At 47.5% G+C, this 24,182-nt stretch overlaps 1 protein-coding gene across 3 annotated transcripts in view; it reads right to left on the reverse strand.

The window, feature by feature from the left end:
* Nrde2 (NRDE-2, necessary for RNA interference, domain containing) overlaps positions 1-24,182 on the reverse strand; it is a 39,082-nt gene that overhangs the window by 2,357 nt on the left and 12,543 nt on the right. For 2 of the 3 annotated variants that reach the window (XM_052738761.1, XM_052738762.1), the window contains 9 exons: positions 23,197-23,358; positions 18,095-18,545; positions 16,061-16,466; positions 13,815-13,948; positions 11,514-11,634; positions 8,059-8,234; positions 5,793-6,179; positions 3,952-4,877; positions 2,839-2,977 (listed from right to left, as the gene is read on the reverse strand). In XM_052738761.1, the coding sequence (XP_052594721.1) occupies positions 2,839-2,977; positions 3,952-4,877; positions 5,793-6,179; positions 8,059-8,234; positions 11,514-11,634; positions 13,815-13,948; positions 16,061-16,466; positions 18,095-18,545; positions 23,197-23,358 (2,902 nt within the window). Of the gene's footprint in view, positions 1-2,838; positions 2,978-3,951; positions 4,878-5,792; positions 6,180-8,058; positions 8,235-11,513; positions 11,635-13,814; positions 13,949-16,060; positions 16,467-18,094; positions 18,546-23,196; positions 23,359-24,182 lie in introns of those variants that run through there. The other variant, XM_052738763.1, reaches the window with a different exon arrangement.

Raw genomic sequence — 24,182 nt, forward strand, 5'->3', positions numbered from 1 at the left:
CGCAGAGCACTAATGTGCAAAAGCAAAGCAGTACAGCTAACAGAGAGGAGCCGCTACAAAGGCAGGCCCTCGACTAGTGAGCACAACCACGTGCTAGGCATTCACTAAAGAAGGGCTAACAATTGTAAACGTGGATGTTTAGCTGCTCAAAAGCATCTTTGGAGGATGGAAGAGCCCTTCTCAGAAACGCAGCCATCAAACAAATAAGAAACGTGGTCTCCAAGGCTCCGGGAGGTCAGGAACCCAGCTTTAATAACGATAAGGATCTGCCACCAGATGCAGCTGGCCTGTCTCATCACACCAGTTGTTTTGTACTCTCCCTCCCAGCTACCTGCTTTCAGTTGGCTTTAAATCCCCAGTTCTCTAAGTCCCACAGCTGACTGGGGGATCAGCCTCCTGCTAGTACAGCCAGATAGCAGCTCTGATGCAGCATGATGATGCATTATCATGATGATAATGGTTGCCTGGGTTACCGTTCAGGGACTTGAAGGCCATTTTTGATAAGGCCGTGGCTCTTCACATGTCTTGTTAGTGTGACCTTGGACATCAGGAGGTTGAAAACACTCCAGCCCTCAGGCCACACTTCCCCATTTTGAGAACAGTATCCCAGGGAGAACTGTGAGGTCTGACTGCACACGTGCAGACAATGCATGGCCCGTCCCATGCAGCATGTTCCCATTTCTTTACCGCATGAATACCCCCAGTCCCCATTCTAAGGAGGCAGTTTGAGGTGTGCGTCTCCCATTTCCTTGCTCAGTCGGCTTGTCAGTGGGCAATTTCTCTTTAGAAATACTGTAGGTAGGAAAAATAAATGGCCCTGGCTTGGTCACACTATCCCTGTCTCTGAGTATCTGATCCTTCCTGGAGCAGGAGGGAAGGAGATCCTAGACAGAGGCTTCACCTTCTACCCCAGGAACCAAGACTCACAGGCACCATGTGATGCATACAGTGAACAAGTGCCGTAAGTCAGCCCTGAGGCAGGCACACATTCCTCTCTCCAAAGGCCAGCCAGGGCAATAGGAACAAGCACTGTCACTCTCATTTCTAGACGCTAACTAGGGTTTAATAATCACCTGCTTGGGCATCTCTGTTCCCAACTGATGTGTGCCGCCTTCTGATGGGGACACAACAACTCAGAAAATTAAAAGGCAATTTATAAAAACTGACCTCACCCTCCCCAAATGTAGCTTCACCTCTCTCTAGCACTTCCTGTGTGACTTCCTGAGGTGACACTGAGGCTTCCTCTCCCACCAGCCCTGAAAATGAAAGCCTTTCTAAATGGCCTAAGATCTGTGAGCAGACAGAGATGAACAGCACACAACATGGGAGGTAAAGATCTAACGGGGACAACCCGGAACTGCCACAGCTCCTCTTTCACACAGCGAGACTTCCTGCACTGTGCACAGCGGGTCACATGGGTAACTGGCTTATCTCCTTAGATGTCCTTCGCTACTGAGAAGCAACACAATCAGAGTCTTGGAGGAAACTGTCATTTCCTCAACACCGCCACCAGCTTGGCTCAAAGTGCTGATGTGCACAGAGTAACAGCTGGAACGTCCCCTCAAACTCAGTCTGCCATCTGCCAAAGTGCAACCTAAGTAGGACTGAGTAGGAAAACTCGGCTGCTGTTTGTCTCTTTCTTCCTATAGCCAACCCACAGCAAGCTTTAACACCCTCTGTATTTCTGCAAGGAAAAGTAAGCACGCTAGCAAGTCTGCACACCGTGCAGAGGCCGCAGCACACAAGCAGGCAAGCCAGTCCCAACGGCCTTTCACGGCGGTCTCTCCCATCCTCCCCAGACACTTGCTGACTGCGCCATGTAACTGAGCTTTCATTCATTTTTTCTCTTAACTGTAACTAATTAACCAAGTGCTAGGAGCCCACCCAGCTGCCTCAGGAACTGCCAGACAAAGTCACGTTCTAACTAGTCCTTGGTTTTAACACCACCTCATCAAAGATACAAATTCCTTCCGGGTCCAGACTTTTCAGGTCAACAGCAGTTTTGTGCACACAACCCAGGCAAACCTGGCTCACTGCGGTCTCAGCAGAGTTCTGTCATCTGACCTTCCCTGTGTGCATCTGGACACTTGGGACGTGGAGCTGGCGAATACACAAGGATCCGTCACTCTAAAGCTCTTTCCTCTGCTCGGGAAGACTGAGGGGGACGGGGAGGTCGGGCAGGGGGCTGACTAAAGCCAGGTTTTCCTGCTGGCGGCGCCAGGCTGCTGGGCAGTCCAATCAGGATGCACCACAAACACCATTTCGGCATAGAACCCTCTTCGGCCATAGACTTGGGCTACTGGCTCTAGAGACCGACTGGAAGTACTGGGGACACAGTCAGTGGTCAAGTGCTTGTGCTAGAGCACAAAGGAAAAAGACCAAGTCACATAGAAAGGCAGACCCATCAGAAGAACACCCAACTTCTCAATGGAAACTCTGAAGGCCAGAAGGGCCTGGACAGATGTCACATAGAAAGGCAGACCCATCAGAACAACACCCGACTTCTCAATGGAAACTCTGAAGGCCAGAAGGGCCTGGACAGATGTTGTGCAGACACTAAGAGACCACAGATGCCAACCCAGACTAATATACCCAGCAAAACTCTCAATCACCATAGACGGAGTAAACAAGATATTCCATGATAAAACCAGATTTAAACAATACCTATCCACAAATCCAGCCCTACAGAAAGCACTAGAACAATGGCAATTCAAGGGCTGAAAATAAGGCTCTCCTTCCCAGGCGGTGGCTACCAACAACTACAGGTTTTTCTGCTTATAAATTTAGACACGGGGCTTCAACAAAACAAAAACAGAGAATCAAAAAATATTTTCTTACCAAAAAATTCAAATACATCCTCCACAGTAGGGGGCACTGGCTGCCCTTGTCACTCCGAATTGCATTTTCAAACAGGGCCCTGATTCGATGCGTCAGGCCGGTCTCCGGGATGGTGGCGTGGACCTCTCTACCACCTACTCTGCAAGGAAAGAACTCAGGTCATTCCGAGATGAGTTCTGTCCCCAACATCACGGAGGAAGACATACTCTAGCAATGACCAAGGTCAGCAGCACCTCCATCAGTTTTTCGGGAAGCGCTGTCCCCCAGGGGTGAGCATGCGGACAGCCTGTGCAGGTGAGGCTGGAGCAAAGGCACTGGCCAGGACTGTGTTTCTGCACTATGCTGAGCCTGTCCAGGAAGCCTACACAAGCCCACCCTGTGATCAGAATGCAAAGTCCTGCCTGGGGAGAGAAAAGGTCTTTCGATTTAGACTCAGGTGGAGTGAATAAACTATCAATGGAAAAAACAAAATCCAAGCAAAATGAGGTATCATTAAAAGCAATCCTATGTCTATGACCGACGTGAAGCAGCAGCAAATATTCTGGAAGGAACAATGACTCCTAAGCTCCCGGTTCCGGGATGACCATTTACTATGTCAAAAGAAGGCTTGTGGAGCATGACGCCATTCTCGATGAATGCTGCCAGAAGCTCACAGCTACTGTGTACCACCTTCAGGCCAAGCACTTGCTGCCCCGGATCTGAGAGGAAAGCCCAGGAGGTCAGCTCTTCCATGATTCCCACTTGACAGAAGAGGAAACTGTCCAAGACATGAAGTGCTTGCCCAAAGTCACCCAGGTGACAAGTGGCAGAGCGGGCACTGGAATCAGAGCTGACCTCTAGAGTCCGTGCTTGACAGCACAATGCTCTCATTCCATCTCAGGTACACCAGAAACAAAGGTCAGGTCCACGCCTGGTGCAGGAAGACAGTCACCAACGGTTCTAACGAGGATGGAGCTATTCCTAAGGGTCTTACTCACTTTTCAGTCTGTTGGCAGAAGCATCTAGAGCAGTGCAGCAGCTGTGGCAGGGACTGAGACCTGGCAAGGGGCTGAGAACACAATAACCACCCCATAAAGGTCTGTGAGACCCAGGCATGAGACCGCCAGTAATTACCTCTGGACAGAGTCCACCAGCCTCTTCCTCATCTTCTCGGCTTCAACTGCAAACAGCCAAGGCTCCAAGTGTTTGGCAGACCTGGTGACGATGTTGAAGAACCTCCTGGTCTTGTTAGCACTGTGGGACTTATTCTGAATCTGTACATATGCCCTCCAGAGAACCTGATTGCCTGGATATAGCTTGAGAGCCTCTGAGAGCATCTCTCGGAGTGGAGCCAGAGGGTACACACTAATGTTCATGTGGAATCGCAGCAGACTTGTATGCATCAGGGTAACAGCTTCGAGAACACTGCTCAAACTCTGAGAGCTGGCGCTGCCCTCTGGCCCAGGACCTTCTGGGAGAACAGAGCCCTTCAGCTTGGCAAACACCTGTCCATATATCTGCACAGCAGCATCGATCCCTACAGTCAAATACTGGAAAAGCATAAAGCATTTGACCAAGCTACCCAGGCAGTCCAAGGACTCTGCGGTAGCTGGGTCAGAGGCACAAGTCTGTCCCAGACAGTCCTGCAGAGCGTGTTCATAAGCCTTTCGAGCTTTCAGAACCTGAGTGGCCATGACCTGCCCAGTGTAGGGCCCATAGGGACTGCTCTCGGTCAGTCGCGTTAACACATGGACAGCCCGGCCTGTGGTGGCTCCTCTCGAGTCAGGCGACAGTTCCATCTCCAGCTCGGCATAAAGCAGACTGAGTTCACAGAGTTCACGGTCCTTCAGCTCACTGCTGCCTGCCATGCTGAGTGCTGTATCAAACACCTTTCTGGCATCCTCTATGTTGCCAAGCAACCACTCCAGGTGTGCATACTGCTTCCAGAGGCAAAAGTTGTTGCGGTTTTCTGGCTCTTTAAGGAGATTCTTAGCTAGTTTTTTGCAGTTCTTTCCCTGAGACTTTAATCGCTTCTTTTTAGTGTGTAGACACCAAATGACCTACAGCAAAAAGAAAAGAACAACGCTGGGTCCCCCAAGCACTCCCTTGTCCTGTCAGGCTGAGGAGGCACTGGCGAGGCAGCAGTCCACACTTCCTCTGTCAGATCTGGCTGACACCAGCCCCCTGAGCCAGCAATGAAATCGGGGTGCCAGCATGAACAGACAAGGTTTTCACTTGAATTCTCAACAAACAGGCCCAACCCTCTCCAAATGCTCATCTCCAGAGATGGGCCACATTTCTCTTTTGTCCAAAAGGCAAGAGCTCACTGAGTGGAAAATGAAGAACTACACCTTGAGCCCACATCTCTCTTCCATGTTTCTAATGACTCAATCATCCAGTCAAGGACACTTTCCAAAGACACAACTCCCATACAACCTGCTGTGTGTAAGCCACAGATAGTTTGAGGACTTACATATTAAAAAACGGAAGGCATGAAGTGGGGCGGGAGTTCCTCAAAGAGTTGGGCGGGGGAACTCTGTAGCTATGATCCAAATACACTGTATTTGTGTATGAAATTATCAAAGGACATGTATGTTTTAGAAATGAATTGAGAGCACATCATCCGTAAGAGTTAGTATTAACACTGGCCAGCAGAGGGCAGAGCAGAGTCTGGGACCTCGCTGCGCTGACAGCTATTAGGATAAGCAGCTTATTTTCCTGTCCTAAGACGCCCCAGATCCTCTAACCCTGCTTAGGCTGACGCTGGCTCTTAGCACTAAGTGCCTGGATAATCGCAGACAACACACAGCTCTGGCCACTAAGCACTGGCCTGTCTCCTGCTGCTCCTCCACATCTGAGGCGCCTGCAAGGGCCACTCAAGGAGGAAGTTCTGTGACAGTGGTTCTGGGAGGCTTCTGGAGCCCCTGCGATCCCCTGAGACATGACATGAAATGAGGGAGGAGACAACTAGTTACCTTGGCAACCTCATACCGCAACCAGGAGAGGCAGAGCTGAGACTTGCGCTTGCCTGAGAACAGAGGCAGCACAAGGTGGAAGACGTTGCGGACAAACTCCTCGCCCTCTCGGCTGTGGCCTTTGGTCCAGCGAGGAGAGCCCAACTGCTCCATGTAGCCAACACAGCTAACGCCCGAAAACGAAGGGTTGAAGTAAGTCAAGGGCTTCTCATCATAAAGTTCACTGTCAAAGACGCTGCTCTCGTCCATGGCCAGGTAGAGGCAGGAGGCTGGAGGCAGGAAGCCGGAAGGCACGCCCAAGAACTGCAAAAAGGCCTCAATGAGCTGGAACTGAAGACCCGGGCTGGAAAGTCTGATCAGAGATTGTCCAATATCATCGAACAGCACCTGCAGGAGAGGAGACGCAGCCAGTGAGACACAGGAGCTGTCACAGTGGCACGGCTCTTTACACAGATGTACTAATCCAGCGTCAGCCAAAGTAAAGCAAGTTTTAAGAGACAGCAGCTAGGTCTTCTACAAAACACAAAGAATCAAGAGGCTCCCCAGGCACCGTGAGCAGCTGGAGAACAGAACTGCAGCCTGGACCCCAGGCAGCATGAGGGGCTGAGGAACAGAGCTGCAGTCTGGAGGGGCCATTGAGAACTCGTGCATACCATGGGAAAAAGGGAAAGACCAATAGGCTGAAGCCAACAGTTACCAAAGCAACCTGCTGGACTCACAGAAAATCTAGACTTTGGAAGCAAACAACTCTAGCTACACTGGCAGATAACAATTACAGAGACCTCTGACTTTAGGGTGGGAGACTTACTATTTGTAGTTTCTTTCTAGAAATTTGCTTCAAAAAATGAAAACTGCTCAAAGACAAATAAACAGGTACACGGTAAGGAGAGAGCAGAAGCAATGGACTGTGTAAAGAGCAATTAAGAGCCTGATGCTAGCTGTAAGTGTTCACGGTGACTTCGTACATCACTTCAAAACCCACAGCCGAGGACACGATCCTATCTCAGGCGCTTTCACACTGACTGGCTTCTTTGCCACTTGGTAGAGGAAGTCAGGTACAAGCACAATAACACTGGACTGCCCAGGATTCAATGGACTGAACCATCGACTCATCCAAAAGCTTTTCTCCCTAGGGCTTTGACAGAGAAAATGCAAAATGACAGGAAATTGCCCAGTCTGCTCTAGAAATCAGCTAGACTATGAACTCTAGGAAATCCTCAAGCACCAAAACAAGGACCCTCCCTTTAAACATTCGGTAGGTAGCTCAACTGGCAAAGGGGCCTGAGGGCTCCCAGGCTCTCTGCTCCCCGCTACAGGCCTGCCGAGGTTTCACCAGAGGCTGCTTCTTCTGGTCCACCCTTACTCTCTGGGTCCTAACTCCATCCTTTCACCACCACCTCAAATGCTGCCAGCACTGAGGCCTGCATGCTCCGGTAGCTCTCCAGCATCCACTAGCTCTCACTACCTGAGCACTAGCCAGAGGACAGCCTGTAGACACAGGGGACCAGCAGTGAGCAAGAGCCACTCGCCCCCTCAAGGCCCCTCACTTGCAGGGAGGGTCCCAAGAGCCTCATACACATCGCATTACAAGCCAAACAATGAACTGGTATCTTGTAAAAACTGCATCGATTCCAGGCTTCAAAAAAGCACTTCTTAGCCAGGAGTGGTGGCACATCCCTGTAATCCTAGCACTCAGGAGTCTAAAGGCAGGAGGATCAAAATTCAAGACCAGCTTGGGCTACAGACTCTCAACAGAAAATATAACAATAAATAAACAAACAAACAAAATAGCACATCTTCCTTTATTTCAAATCTCCAGAGATGCCAGCCCCTACCCAGAGCAGCAAGCACCAGATCAGTTCCTGACGTAAGTGAAGTATAGCACTAGCTCTTCCCCATCCACCGAGGGAAAGCACATGTCCTGGGGGCTGGAGAGATGGCTCAGTGGTTCAAAACCATGAGATCAGAGTTCAGGTCTTGAACGTCTACTTAACAAGACAGCAGGCTTGCACACTCCTAAAACCCCAGATCCCAGAAGGGCGGAGACATAATGTCACTGGGATTTGATGACTTCCAGCCTAGCCTAGAAATTTGAGAACCCTGGGTTCAGGGAGAGACCCTGCCTCAAAGGAATAGGTAGGGAATAATAGGAGAGGATGTCCTCTTCTGGCTACCATGCACAAACAGACAGAGGGAGAGGGAGGGGAGGAGGGAGGGAGGGAGGGAGGAAGGGGGGAACACTTCTGCTGTAGTGAAGGGTACATGCCTGTCTCTCGGGGTCCTCACAGTCTTCCTCCGTTTGCTTCTTGGTCTTATCTGGGCGCCAGGGCCGCCAATGCCTCTGGTCTCGAGAACGTTCAACAGCAAGCCAGATCTGCCACTTGGGCAGAGTCTTATCTTTTATCTCCTGGTCATCCTCTTCTGGCTCCTCCTCCTCCTCATCTAGATAAGAAGGAAACATCTAGTTCCCTGAAGCAGGAAATACACCCACCATCACCACCGGTCTTCTGTGCCAGCTACCCTGGGCATGCGGCACACAGACAGAACAACCACGCTGCCTCCCTGGCTCAAGGACTCAGGGAGAGTCCCAGAAAAAACAAGCAGATAAAGGATGGAACAGTGGTGTTTTCAATGCTTTCACAGAAAAAAAAAACAACTGAGAATGGATTCTAGAACATCACTGCCCAACAGAACGTCCTGAGATGACCAAACCACTGTCTGTGCCAATGCTGCCACCACCTACATGTGACTCACTGAATTCTTAATGCCATTTCATTTCAATGCACTTTAAGAATAGCTAGCTAGAGGTAATTATTTTGAACAAATGGAATTTAATGACTGCACTGGTTAACACATCTGATGCTTAGCCAATGGCCTTATATTTTTCATTATGATTTATCACTATAGTTTGATTTAAAAACTAAGTTTAGGATGTCCAACAATGTATTTCACTTTGTTTCCTAAGTCTGAACATGCAGTATTAAAGAAGCCTCAGTTGCCTGCAAAGCCCAATATTTCTAGGGCTTAGGAAAATGGAATGACCACATCCAGAAAAAGTTTGGCTCCATCTTATAAACTAACAAACAGGCTCCCACCACAACTGCAGAAAGGTGAAAACTGAGGTCCACACACCCACACACAAATGCAAGCAAATAAGACCTCAGCATCTGTGTTCAAGGCAGCCCTATTCATCACAGCCAAAAACAATGGCCTCGATTTCTTAGGGGAAGAACACAAACTGTGGCTTATCTACATCACAGACTCGTGCTCAGCATAACATGAACAAGCCCCAGGGACTTGAGCTAAACAAAGTCCCCTCTGAGAACACAAGTGACGCTGCGGAGATGGAGAACCTGGACCTGGTGGTAAGAACCTCAAATGGTGCTAGCAGCTGTAAAAGACAAGACGGCAGCTCAAAGAATTAAAACGCTGTCACATGACGGGGCAATTCCACTTCTGAATGTATACCTTAAAGGACTGGAAGTGGAGTCAGTCAGGGCACACGCGTCAGTCAGCAGCACCACTAAGAACCACCAAAGATGCGCCCAAGCATCCATCCGAGGAAGAATGGATAAGCAAAATGTGGCACACACACACACACACACACACACACACACACAGGGATTTATAATACAAACTTAAAATGAAAGGAAATTCTGGCACATGCTATAACCCAGATGACTCCCAAACACACTAGAAGTAGAAGCCAGCTACACAGGGACACGCATGTGACTCCTCTTTCAGAAGGTTCCTGAAGTCAGCAACTGATACTCGCTGTAGAACTGTAGCTGCCAGGGGAGGAGAGGATTCAGGGAAGGGATGATGATAACCAAGACTAGTTCAGCTGGAAAACAGTGAACAGCCGGGAACAGCTCTGCACCATGTAAATACACTTAACGCCCTGAAGTGCATTTTGAAGAGCCGTTACCATGGTAAATCTTCTATTTTACTTTGCAACTCTTTTTTTCAAGTTGTATGGCAGCTGGGGAGACGGCTTGGTGGGCGAAGGGCTCACTGCCTGTGATCACCAGCACTCGGGATGGCAGTATGCACCCGTAACCCATCAATGGGGTCGGGGAAAAGAGAAGGAAGCAGGTGAGCCTGGGGCTTGCTGGACGGCAAGTCCAGACAAAGTGGGATGCTGTAGATCCAGTGGCAAACTGTCTCTTAAAATAAGGTGAGAAGCAACAGAGGACCTCCACACATGTGCATGCCTAAGCCAGCACCACCCATACACACCTACACACACACATACATGTAACATGCACACGCATGCACACACACACTAATAATGATTCCATTTATAATATATATCAGAACAGATCCATGCGTTCAGTAGCTATGGGTAAGGACAATGTGCTAAATAACAGTGGCACAATAAACAAAGCCCTGAAGTCTCGAAATAGTTCTGTGTCATGACTGTGAGGAAGACTGCACAAAGCTAATCAAGTGACGAAACTGCCTGGGACACACACACATAAGCACACACACAGACACACATACACCACACATGCATACACACATATACATGAACATGTGTGCACAGATACACATATACACACATACACTTATCTACACACACGTACACACACACACACAGATATATACACACACATATACACATATACACACACATACACCACACACATATACATACATATACATGAACATATGTGCACAGACACATATACACACATACACATATCTACACACACGTACACACACAGACACACACAGATATATACACACACATATATACATACACACACCCACATACACATGTATACACACATACACATGGACATGTGTGCACAGACACACGTATACACACATACACATCTACACACACGTACACACACACAGACACACACAGATATATACACATACATACACACACACACATACACCACACATGTATACACACATATACATGAATATGTGTGCACAGACACACGTATACACACATACACATATCTACACACACGTACACACACACAGAAATGCAAACTGGTAAAATCTGAGTGCCCTCTGGACACAGGGGGCACAAACACTCTCCATTTTTCAGTTTCATGCACACCTACAAGTACTTCAGAACTAAAAATCAAAGGAAGTCCTAATAATTTAAGTAGGAAACGAGGTCCCCAATGCATGCCGTCTTGCCCAGCTCTACCTGGCTTCTGATTAAGCACCTTCTTCTCCACTGAGCCCCGCCCCATTCCTGTTACTGAAACTGTGGCTAGGAGACTGGGAACCAGTGGTCCCCTTGGATTCCTCCTGGCCGGCTCTTTAGAAGTCTAAACCTAGGAAGCACTTTGGCGTCAGACAGAAGGACAACTATGCACACGGTAGTTAATACTGTTTTTCAGGTCCCTAAAAGAGGCAAGAATTTGTTAGTCTGAACACTGCAAAATGGCTTAAATCTATACCCAGAAGAGTAGGAAGTAGGAGGCTAGCAACACTCTAGCTACTTCAAGAGCAGCCTGGAAAAGCCCTTCTTCTGGAAGCCTCCGGCCCTCAGATGCTCAGAGTACTGCATGCTGGGAATGGGAGCTGGGTGCTCCAGCAGTCCATGGGGTCTGGTTAAGTCCTTCTGACATTCCGATGCTTGTACAGTGCTCTTAAGCCGCCTCAGTTAAGCAGCTTCTACAGAGAAATGATCATGAAGGGGAAAACCTAATCCCAGAAGAGAAGGCATGCCCCTAACTTCCTGGAAGCACTCACCTGGGTTGACAAGCACCCAGCCGCCACGCTCCTGCTGATGCATCCATGCCCGCCAGCCTCGGGCTCCCTTCTCCCCAACACGGGGCTCTCCACTGTCCCAGAAGGGTTCAAAGAACTCCACCTGTTCAAGTTTAAATAACAGAAGTTAGGCCAACCACAAGCGAGACTCCAGAGTCATCAGGCCAAATAAGCACAGGTGGCTATCTGGGGATCACAGGACCTCTAAAACATCATACATCCAATGTTTAGTCCATATGCACAGCAAAGCAGAAAAAGGAATTACTTCAGCAGGCAGCCTCAGAGCCCCATTACTCTACCCTTGGTATATGGCTCTAAAGTGTGGGCTGGACTCGGTGACTTCTAAGATCAGGTTATGAAAGGCTGGTCAAGGTCTGATGACAAGGGTCTGCAGTGAGTAGGAAAGCGTTTCCCAGTTGTGACCCCGCCGGTGCAGTCTAACCACTGCGGGCAGGCTCCTCTCACCCTTAATCCTATCATCTAGCTCAGCCCACAGCAGAACTCAATATATGCCTTGGGCACAGATGTGTGGAGGGAGGTACCTGTGGCACGAAGCCATCTGCGTTTGAAGGCTGGGCCCTGCTGTCACTAGACATGAGATCTGAAGTGTGTAAAGCACCTTACAGGCAGGCAGGCATCCCCAGGAACAGAATGAATGGACACTGAACAGGAACTCATCCTGTTCCTGATCTTGTTATCGACTAGCAACAGTACTTTAGGCAGCCAAAAATCTACTCTACTGAAAACTTTCTCAAGGAACCTTTGGAGGACAAGCAATTTTCTGGGGAGCACATCATAGGCTGACAGGTGCCGGACATGCCTTGAGGGGAACAACCCCTATGAGGGTCACAGGGCAGAGTGTGCTGACACCAGCCTTAGATAGCAAATGAGTGTCAATCACCCACAGGAAATGGGCTGGAAAGACTACAGACTGGCTTTTGAAACAGTCATTAAAATCAAAAGAAACAAAAACTCAATGCCTACCAACTGTAAAGGCCTGGGTTCAATTCCCAGTACAGCAAGAAATAAATAAACCATGTATACAAGCAAAGGCTGATTTTTTAAGAGTATGATATATGTTTATAATAAGCTTGTTTATTCTACTGGAACAGACCAGTGTCACAGGCTCTCCCTGTTCTGTCTTATACTAGTACATTTATGGTGATGGCTTCTCCCGGCTAGAGGGGAAATGTACAACCCTACTGACTAGGCAGCTCTACTTGAGCTGCATGCAGATGCTTAGGGAACTGTGCTGCTGGGACTCAACACCTCCAGGCATGGCTGGGGGCTTGAACACAGCAGAGCAGGGGTCCCTGAAACCCTGCCATCATGAGCAGAAACTGTTCTCATCCCAGATCAAGAGCCTCAGCAGAGGGGAAGACAGGAGGATTCAGAGCCTGACCATAGCACCCAGAGCACTGCTGAAGCACAGCACAGAATTAAAGCCTCACAGCACACTTTTCAATTGCTTTATATAAAGGCTAATTAAAAATTAGTTGTACTAGTATTAACAGGCGTAATTCTTTTGTTTGTTTGTTTGTTTGTTTGTTTTCAAGACAGGGTTTCTCTGTGTAGCTTTGCACCTCTCCTGGAACTCACTCTGTAGCCCAGGCTGGCCTCAAACTCACAGAGATCCGCCTGCCTCTGCCTCCCGAGTGCTGGGATTAAAAGCGTGCGCCATCACTGCCGCAGGTGTAACTCTTTAACCCAACTTTGTCTAAAGGTAGCATCATGATAAAAAAAAAAAATGGTCTGCACTGGCAGTTCACATGAGACCTTCTCAAACACTCTTCCCAGGGCTCACCTTGAGTCCAGATGTTCTCACCACCTGCCCACAGCCCCTTTCCCAAAGCAGAGAGTGGACAGAGAGAAGTGGTTGTTTTTCACAGCCGCACAGCTCTTACGTTGGGTTACGTTCCCACATGGAGTGAACACTGGAAATGTCTGGTCACCTAACTAAAGATGAACCCCTTCGTGATGAGGACTGCTGACCAAACGCCCATGTGGAACTTTGTTCATAGTTCAAGTAGAGACTTTAGGCAATGAATAGGTAGCAACACAACCCAGAAGAGACAGAGAAAGTGACATGCGGCTCAAGGTGGCGAAATTGTGGCGACAAGGCTGCACTCAAACAGGGGTGGTAGGGAGGAAGCGAGCCTCTCCGTGGACTTTGTATCTGGGGGCAGGGGTCCCCATTTATCTGGCCAGCACATCCCACTGCTGTCGTGGAGGGACTCTCCTTGGTCACTGGAGGATTTCTGGGAGAGACAGAGTGTGCCCTACCTGTACTTTGGTGGGCAGCTCTTTCACACTGTCAGGCTGGAAGAAGGTGAAGTCAACCATGGCCTGGAACAAAGAGATGACCTTCTCTGCGTGGCCGGCCTGCCGTAGAAAGTGGCACTGCTGAAGGAAGAGGGCTGCGCACAGGAGCAAAAGGGAGAGGTCTTGTTGATAAGACGGAGGAGAAAACGTCATTTCTCAAAACGCAACTCAACACCTCCACGGTGTCGTCAGTGTCCTGATTTCAAAGGACTAACAGGCTGGACGGACAGCGCAACTGTTAAGAGCACTTGCTGCTCTTCCAGAGGACCTGAGTTCAGTTCCTGGCACCCATGTTAGCTGACTACCACTTCCAGAGGATCTAGCACCCTATGCTGGTTTCCTCGGGTACCTGTTCACATGTGCAGACACACACACACACATAAATAAAAATAAACCTGAAAAGTCTATTTTTTGTTTCTGGTTTTTGAGACAGGGTTTCTCTGTGTAACCCTTGCTGTCCTCGGACTCACTCCATAGACATGCTGGCCCCAAACTCAAGAGATCCTCCTGCCTCTGCCTCTCTAGTGCTGGGACTAAAGGTGTGCACCACTATGCCTAGCTTAAATTTTTTTTAAATAAACAAAGAAAAGGACTAATAACATACTAAATCAAAGTGTAGCTTTTCTATTTTTTGTACAAAACTACACAAAACACAAATATTAACAACAAAACCATTATATATATATACACATATATGTATATAAATATATATATATACATATATGTATATATATATAATATATATATATATTCTAAAATAAGCTAAAAGGCAGGCCTGAATGTTAGCCCTCCAGTACTCAAAGCTCACTGTTATAAGAGCAATGGCAAAGAGCTGAACTCAGTCCATCACTAGGTGGCATTATTCACCATATGTTCAGCCAAGAGTGAACAGCCTAATCAGCTCATCTAAATGGTGGGTTAATTCCACTTACTAAGTAGCTTTAAGCTATGAAAGCATATCATGAATAATATCAAATCAGATAGTTTTCAAATGGAAAGTCCCTGTCGTTTATTTAGTCTTGGTGTTAGGGATTAAACCTAGGGTATCATGGATGCATGGAACTATGCCTTCTAGCCCCAAATACAAGACTCTCTGTCAGTGTGGGAAATGCTTATTATTTTTACAGCAATCAATACATCTGTGTCTCTAGATGTTAATGATAATTAACTCTTTTTTAAAATATCATTTATTTATTTTTATTTCATGCACACTGCAAATATGTCTGTGTGAGGGTGTCAGATCACCTGGAAGTGGAGTTACAGGCAGTTAGGAGCTGCCATGTGGGTGCTGGGAATTGAACTCCGGTCCTCTGGAAGACCAGCAAATGCTCTAAACCACTGAGCCATCTTTCCAGCCCCCTAATTAATTCTTAATAACGAAGGTTCAATGAAATAAATGCTTGTCACATGCAGGTACATCATACGTTATCTCACTTCATGGTCACAATGGTCTCGTAAAGCAAGTGTGTTAGCCTACTGCTCCTGATAAGGAACAAGCTCAAACAGGTTCAGAAATGTGCACACTGTTCCAGATCAGAATCTGCACACTGTCACAATAAAGGATAAATCCAGAACCCAAGCTGAAGAGTGAAGCTCCACCTACTACATAAGATGTTGCCTGGTGTACCTCACAACTGCCAAAATCATTGAGGGACACACCAAAAACACTAACATTTAATTCCAGTCACTTACTTGTATGTAGTAAGTACTCATGTACTTACTGCCAGGCACCCTATAACTGGGGGTCTCAACAGGTAAGACCACTGGCAGCCAAAGCAATTAAGACTGGAACAAGTTTACTTGGTGAATAAATAGAAAAGGTGTCCAGTCATCTTTTTCTAACTCTGCTAGTTCTAACATGCTACCCACCCACCTACCCTGGAAGCCGACAGACATCCCTACCCACCCACCCTGTGAGCTGGACAGGCTCTAGCCCCTACCTAACCATGTACCCTGTGAGCTGGACAGGCTCTAGCCCCTACCTAACCATATACCCTGTAACCTGGACAGGCTCTAGCACCTTACCTACCCTCCTACCCAGTGAGCTGGATGGGCTCTAGCACCTACCTACCCACTCTTATAATTAGGCAGAGTGGTAATGCTTGAAATAAAAAATCTGCTCTGACAATTCAGACCTTTCTAAAATAAGCATAAAGCCAAACAAAAGCAAAGCCCTCCCACACAAGCACTTCTGTTTATCTCCTTACCAAACATGGCCTCCTCCGTGCCTGGCAGCACAGGGTGGGATAAGATGCTACCGTCCTTAACAGCAGACAAGGTACTCAAGCACTTGCCGTACAGACTGTGGAGTTTGGACACAGAAAAGGTGCCAAACTGACTCTGGCAAAAGGAGAGGTAGCGCTGCCATAGGCCCGTGTTGTTGGGGTGCAGGAAGAGGAGCTTCTGCCACTCCTTGGCCAGCGCACTGGGCTCCCAGAACTCCGCGCACAGCTGCAGCTTGGCAAGCTTCAGGTCCACGCTGCTCGGGTTGCTCTCAATGGCCCGCTCCAGCACGGCCAGCTTCTTCTCCAGGAGGAGCTTCAGGGACTTCCGGTGCTTCTCCTGCTCTCCTTCCTCAAGGGCATACAGGCCAGGGCCCCTCATGACCTCATCCTCAACAACAAGAACAACAGCTTACTAATGCAAAGTACACGCATGTGCTCCTCAGTTCAACAGTGCTCAGCTCGCATGACTCCCAGTGGGCTCCCGGCTTTCAAATCGAGCTACTAGTGAGATTTTATTGATAAACCTCTTACGACAACTCCTTTTAGTAAACACACAGTTCCTTGGGTGCCTGTGACACCTGGTGTATTCTGCCTTTATATCTCCAGACAGAACTATCTGTCCTTGTCATTCTGGGTTTTAAGAGTCACTTATTGAGTTCAAGGCCACCCTGGTCTACAGAGTGAGATCCAGGACAGGCACCAAAACTACATAGAGAAACCCTGTCTCAATAAACCAAAAAAAAAAAAAAAAAAAAAAAAAAAAAGAGTCACTTATTACTATTTATTTGTGCATGTGTGTTCCTATGTTATGTACGTAGGCACACATGCCTGTGTATAACAGCTGAACAGAAGAGGGTGTCAGCTGTCCTCTATCATACTCTGCCTTATTCCTAAGGCAGAATCTCTCCAGCAAACTGCTTTTCTCTACAGACAGACAGACGCATATACACACAACACACAAACACCCCTTAGAAATGAGTCACAGGTATACACAGATGTCTTGCTTGTTATATGGGTACTTAGATCCGAATTCTGGTCCTCATGATTATGCAGCTAGTACTCTTAACCACTGAGCCGTCTGTGTGGCTCTTAACACAGATTTATACATCAGTAACTAGCATAGTGCACGAACAGGGCAGAACCAATCTTACCAATCAAACAGCCACAATCGACCAACTACTCAAAAACGAAACCAATGACCAAGACGCAGCTGTGTGCGCTAGGGCAGGAGCACCCGCCTCTAGGGAGGTGACCCTGAGCAGCCCTCGCTGTGTGGACTCTGCACTTCAGGAATGCCTTGTCCTCAGCCACTTCTCTCAAAATTGCACTCCTGAGCTGAGATCCCAATCAGGGATACGGTGCTTATCTAGCATGTGAGGACCTGGGTTCCATCCCAGCATCAACCCTACAGCCACTCACCCTACACTCATCCCCAACCCCTCCAACCACAGCCCCACACCCCAACCCCTACTAAAAAAAAGAAAGATTCTATTCAAGTTTTACTCCATTCCCAGATAACCACACAGCATTCCTACTCTATGTATGTATGTATGTATGTAGGTATGTATGTACACTATGCATGTACTTCTCAGAGGGTTGGGCTTCCTCACTGGACTTTGAGCAAGCTCAGGTCAAAGGCTACAACCAACAAGAAACCAGGCCCAGGCTTTTTCAGAGCAGTTCAAAGTGCTAAGGACAGGACCAAGTGTAGGTAGTGGTGCACGCCTATAATCCCAACTACTTTGGAGGCAGAGGCAGGAGGATGGCAAGTTCAAGGCCAGCCTGGGCAACTTAGACCTTAGCTCAAAATGAAACAAAGAAGAGCTTGGGAGATCAGTGGTAGAATGCTTGCATATGTAAGATCCTGAGTTCAATCCCCAGTACCACCGGATGGTTAGATGGATAGATGAATGGATGGATGGATGGATGGATGGATGGATGGATGGATGGATGGATGCTACAGAGTAAAATCAGAATTCCATTTCAAAGTAAGAGAACCAGGCCAGTGACACTTACCTGGAAAGCTACAAATGCCATCCACAGCCGAGTATCCCGAGGATTCTCCCGCACCTTTCTGTTAAACTCCTCCACTTTGGCCTTGAGAACAGCACTCTCCCTGTCCTGCTGTGAGTCTGGCTGCTTTGATTCTTGCTCTGGTGGACCCTGTCCTTGTAACCACTGTGTAGTTGACTGATCATAAATCCCCAGAGGATTCAGCCATGTTGCAACAGGGGTAGCCACATCAGCGGAGTCCTTCACGGGGATAAATGTGCCTGGCTCAGAGGAAGGGGGCTCAGTGTTACTACACACAGCAATCCCCTCAGTGCGCATTAATCCCACACTCTTCTTGGTAAAATAGCGCTCCAAGGGCTTGTGTGAATGCTTCTTAGCTGCAGAAGTCCCTTCCCAAGATATGCACTGTTTCTTAGGATTAATGCCCAGGCAGGAGTCTCCTTTCCTCTTGTACCTGATTAGAAAGAGAACAAGCAGCTGAGACAAAATGTGTGTCCTGTTCCCTGTGTACAACTGAACGTCCTGAGACCTAATTCTTCTTACGCATTCACCTTGAATAGACTAAGAGCCCCAAGAGATCAGCCATCAGCCTTACTCTGCCTGACTTGACTTCTCCCTGGTCTTCAACCCGCTGATAACACCTCTATGGATTTAAGACTGTGCCTTCTAGATCTTATGACTATGCATTTCTCTGAAGCTGTGTGAGGGTCTGTCACACACATTATATCACTTGCTTATCACAGCCTTATGTGACAGGTAAGGCTGAGACTGTCATCCCCTTTCACACCACTCTTAAATGACACCAGGAACCCAGAGCACTTATCTGCCAGGTCAATCGGTCCCCCTTCCCAGTGCTGTGCTGCTTTAGAGGGCAGCATGAGGTCTAAGATTCTTTCTTTTGAAGTGAGTCAAAGGACATTGTATTTGGTTCTTTTCTACTCTAAAGGACAAGAGGTTTCTGGGCTCTAAAGTGTTTTACAGAACATGCAGGCAGAGACTGACAAAACTGTGTACAACTGTCATCAAATGACCCAACTAAAACCAGGGCAAGAGACTGAACCGGCATCTCACACAAGGAGAAAGAACCAAAAAGTGCATAAAATACTCGGTACCAGTAGCCCTCCAGGAAATGCCCAAATAAAACCAGGCTGGGGCACACCCCACACCCCAGGGAGCTGAAGCTGTCAAGATGTACAGCACAGATGCGGTAAGCAGTACTCCGATCTGTTGCTGGTGGGAATGGAAAAGTGATGAGTGCTCATGCTGGGGAAAGGTGTGGCAGTACCTTCAAACTCTAAACACACACACACACACCATGTGACCTGGCACTCTAGTCCGAGGGATGTGCCCAAGAGAAAACAAACCATATGTCTACACCAAGACTTGTACTCAAATATTCGCAGCAGCTAAAGACTGGAAAGAGTCCAAGTGGCCATCAACAGACGAACTCTTAACAAGCAGCAGTAACGCCATATAATGGAATAAATAATACATGAGACAAACTTCTGACAAATGCCACACACTGAATTTCAGAAACACCACACTGAGTGAAAAAAGCCAGGCACAGGAGAGTGCATGCTGTGAAATTCTACTTACAACATTCTAGGCAGACAAGACTAACAGGATGGGAATCATAACAGAAGCAAATGCTGCTGGACCCATGGGGTGTGAGGTACCTGGAGAGGAGCATGGAGAAATGTGTGGGTGCCACAGGGGTCATGGTTACAGGGGTGCAGGTGTTCATCAACGTGCAAGACTAGAGATGAACTGCACGTAAATGTGAAACCAAAGAAAACCCCTAAAAACTACTGAATCCTAGTTACTAGTATGCACACTTAGGAGACAGTGGACTGGCTGTGGCTCGTTTGAAATGTATCAAAACTTCAGAAGGGCTGATGGACAGACAGTAAGGAAGCAAGCATGAGGGGTATCAGAGGCAGAATGTTGGAGGAGTACATGAGTATAAAATCTTCCAACCTTTGCTATGTAAGTGAAATCCTGCAAAATAAAATGTCGTGTGGAAAGGATAGGGGAGAGATGCCACACCTTGTCAGCTCCAAGACAGCCAGGCAAGCCGGGCTCTCCCGCCTCCTTGCTTCCTCCACTGTCCAGATGCCTTCTCTGTTTGCCTTGTACCTCTATCGCTGCTCCAATGCTGGGAATCCCAATTCAGGGAAATGTTTTCTCAAACACACAAGTTCTCCTAAATCCTGCAAGGTCTGAACACTGTGACAGCATCTCGAGTAGCGACGTGAGTAGATTGAAAAACCCAGTGTGATAATGTATAGAAGGGTTGCAGAAAGGAGGAATTACCATGGAATTACATGCAGAGCAACTTTACTGGTAGAGCTAGAAGCTCACAGCCATAGGCGGCCATGATGGGAACAGACTCTTCAGTTCCAAAGGACAAATTAATGGGGGGAGTGGGGGGTGTTTGCTGGAGAGATGGCTCAGCGGTTAAGAGCACTGCTCTTCCAGAGAACATGAATTTGATTCCCAGCTCCCATATGGTAGCTCACCGTCATCTGTAACTCCAGTCCCAGAGGATCTGACAACTTCTTCTGGCCTCCATGGGCACTGCACACACACGGTGCACAGACATACATGGAGGCAAAACACCCATCCACATAAAATAAAACTAAAAATAAGTAACAAGGGCATCTGCTACAGCAATGAAGATGTGAGGGAACACAAAGTCCCACTATTTTCAGATACCTACTTCTGGATACAGGCACATGTACACATTCTTTTAACACATCATATAGCTCTGAACCCTCCCCACTGTTTTTACACACTTCCCAATACAATTACTCTTAAAGAATATAATTTTTCCTTTCTTTTTTTTTTCTTTCGTGGGTGCTGGGAATTGAACCTGGGTCCTCTGGAAGAACAGCAAGCACTCTTAACCACCGAGCCATCTCTCCAGCCCTTAAAGAATAATTTTTAATTACATTTATTTATGTAAGTGTTTTATGTATGAGTGCTCTGTCTGCATGTACATCCGTACCCCAGAAGAGGACATCAGATTCCATTATAAATGGTTGTGAGCCACCATGTGGTTGCTGGGAATTGAACAAAGGACCTCTCTGGAAGAGCAGAACAGTCAGTGCTCTTAACCACTGGGTCATCTCTCCAGTCCCTAATTACATTTGGGCGGGGAGGGTGCAGCCACAGTGCACACATGGAGGTCAGTGGACAACCTGTGGGAAGCAGTTCTCACTTCCACCATGGGGGTCCCAGGGCTCTAACTCAGGTTGTTAGACTTGACAGAAGGACCTTTACCAACTGAGCCATCCACCAGCCACAGGAATATAGTTTTTACTGCCTTCAAACTAATCTACTGTATGGATGAGGCATAATTTAACTACTTTCATATTGTTCAACATCTTAGTTCTTACTTGTTCAAGAATCTTGAGTAGAACTTATGATGTGATTAAGGCAACATTCCCGCAATGAAGATACGTTTCCTATAAGATCCTTATCAAACCACCTACTGGCTCCCCTTGACCGCAGAAGCAAGAACCCGCACACACACTTAGGAACTTCAATGAATGACATTATAAGTACATTTGATTCAAATGAATTCAGCTCAAATCAAATCAAATAGGTAGGGAGGGTGTAGGAAGAGGTAAACAAACACAGCCTCACATACTGGGATGAAGGACACTGTGGCGGGACTGTTTATATGTTTATACTCCTCAAGGTGAGTGTCACGTGAGTACACAGGAGGGGCAGTGACACATGGAAGCTGAAACTCACCCAGCCTGGGCTACACAGTGAGTGACACAGCCTGGACTACACAGTGAGTGTGAAGACAGCCTGGACTACACAGTGAGTGTGAAGACAGTCTGGACTACACAGTGAGTGTGAAGACAGCCCGGGCTACACAGTGAGTGTGAAGACAGCCTGGACTACACAGTGAGTGTGAAGATAGCCTGGGCTACACAGTGAATGTGAAGACAGCCTGGACTACACAGTGAGTGTGAAGACAGCCTGGACTACACAGTGAGTGTGAAGACAGTCTGGACTACACAGTGAGTGTGAAGACAGCCCGGGCTACACAGTGAGTGTGAAGACAGCCCGGGCTACACAGTGAGTGTGAAGACAGCCCGGACTACACAGTGAGTGTGAAGACAGCCTGGGCTACACAGTGAGTGTGAAGACAGCCTGGACTACACAGTGAGTGTGAAGACAGCCTGGACTACACAGTGAGTGTGAAGACAGCCTGGACTACACAGTGAGTGTGAAGACAGCCTGGGCTATCGAGGGAGCTCAAAACAGATACCAAACAAACAAAAACTGATCTCCAAGGTCTCAGAGCTTAAATCTTCAAGACCTGGGAACTGGGAGCTGGTGTCCCGCCTCTGTCCTTTATGTCCCAAGTCCTACAAAGTCCTACCTGTCTACAGGGAGTCAGTAAACACTCAAATTTTGCTTCATTGTTGCTGTCTGAGGCAGAAGTCTCCCCAAGTTGCCTAGGTGTCTCTCAGAGTGACAATCATACCTCAGCCTCACAAACAGCTGGGATTAAAGGGATGCACCACCCTGCACATTTTTCAATACGTTTGACAGATTACAAGAAAGAGTTCCAATTCATCCCTGCAGCAAATGCCACCCCTACTTTATGACTCTCTGCTGGTGTCTGCTAGAAATAATGTGACAAAGGCATTACCATCAAATGTCATTTGTTAAGTGGCATATGTGTGGGGCTGAATAAATAAAAATGCTCTTGCCACCTTTTCAAATGGCACACAGATCAGACTGTCAAACAGTTCCTGGATACCCTACCGAAGTTAATTACTATAAGGTATTTTTAGATTCATTCCTGAACAAACATTTTACTGAACACCCACCCACTCGGCCAGGCACTATGCTATGGGCCAGGGATAAGATTACCCCAAACTGACCTTCCAGCTAAAGCGTTCATTTTAGAATATAGAAGAGACCGTGCCTTTACAACTCAACAACAGGCAAAATGCAACAGAATCCATGAGAGAAAGACAGACAGACAGTGCTGAGCGAGCCAAAGGAGAAAGACGTTACTTCTAATAGAAAAGAGAGAGAGAGAGAGAGCGCAACCAAACCAGGGCTACAACAATGGTTACCTTGCTATATCCCCTCGGTAGAGAGATTTATACTCCCAGTTGGCAGGATCTGGTTTCTTATCTGTCCTGAAGACTTCTGTCAGAGTCTGAATGTCTTCCAGCCAAATGGAGTGGTGTCCAGCAGCAGCAGCAGCAGCAGCAGCAACAGCATTACTTCCTTGACTATCAGACAATGGGAAAGGAACTTTAAAACTTTAAAACATTTGGCATCCTCAGAAATACGCAAGTTAACCCTGTCAAACCCTCATGACACCAAAGGCACCCAGATACAGATAACCACACAGGCCATGAAGAAAAGAGGGCTTTCCCTATGGGGAAGGGTTGGAAAATGAAACAAGACCAGCAATCATGAAATGACACTTCACCAAGAAGAGAAGCCATCTCAGTAAGCACCCTGAAGGATACAGGCATTCCTTTGAAATATTTCATTTCAGCCAGACCTGGCAGCACAGGCCTATACAGTCCTAGCTACTCAGAAGGTTGAGGCAAGAGGATCATAAGCTCCAGACCTGCCTGGGCAACTTAATAAGATGCTGTCCTAAAACAAAAAATACAAAAAAAGAAAGAGATCCAGCTTAGTGGTCCTATGCAGGAAGCTCTGGGAAATAAACAAGCAAACATATGCAAATATTTAAATGTCTGTAACTATTGTCTTAGTTACTTTTCTATTGTTGTGAAGAGATACCATGACCAGGGCAACTTATAGGAGAAAGAGTTTATTGGGGATTACAGTTTCAGTAGGCTAGAGTCCATGACCATCATGGCAGGGAGCATGGAATGGGGGCAGTAGCTGAGACTTCACATTGTGAGACAACAATCATGAGGCAGAGAGAGAGCGCGAGCATGAGCGCTAACTGTGAGCATGGTGTGTGTGGTCGTATTGTGTTCCCCAAAATACTGTGTACCCTAATAACTTATCTGGGGTCAGGGAACAGAAAAGCCACTAGATACTAGTGGTAGCACACGCCTTTAATCCGAGCATTCCA

The sequence above is a fragment of the Peromyscus californicus genome, unplaced genomic scaffold (genome assembly GCF_007827085.1).
Source record: "Peromyscus californicus insignis strain IS unplaced genomic scaffold, ASM782708v3 Scaffold_15__1_contigs__length_86483966, whole genome shotgun sequence".
NCBI lineage: Eukaryota > Metazoa > Chordata > Mammalia > Rodentia > Cricetidae > Peromyscus > Peromyscus californicus.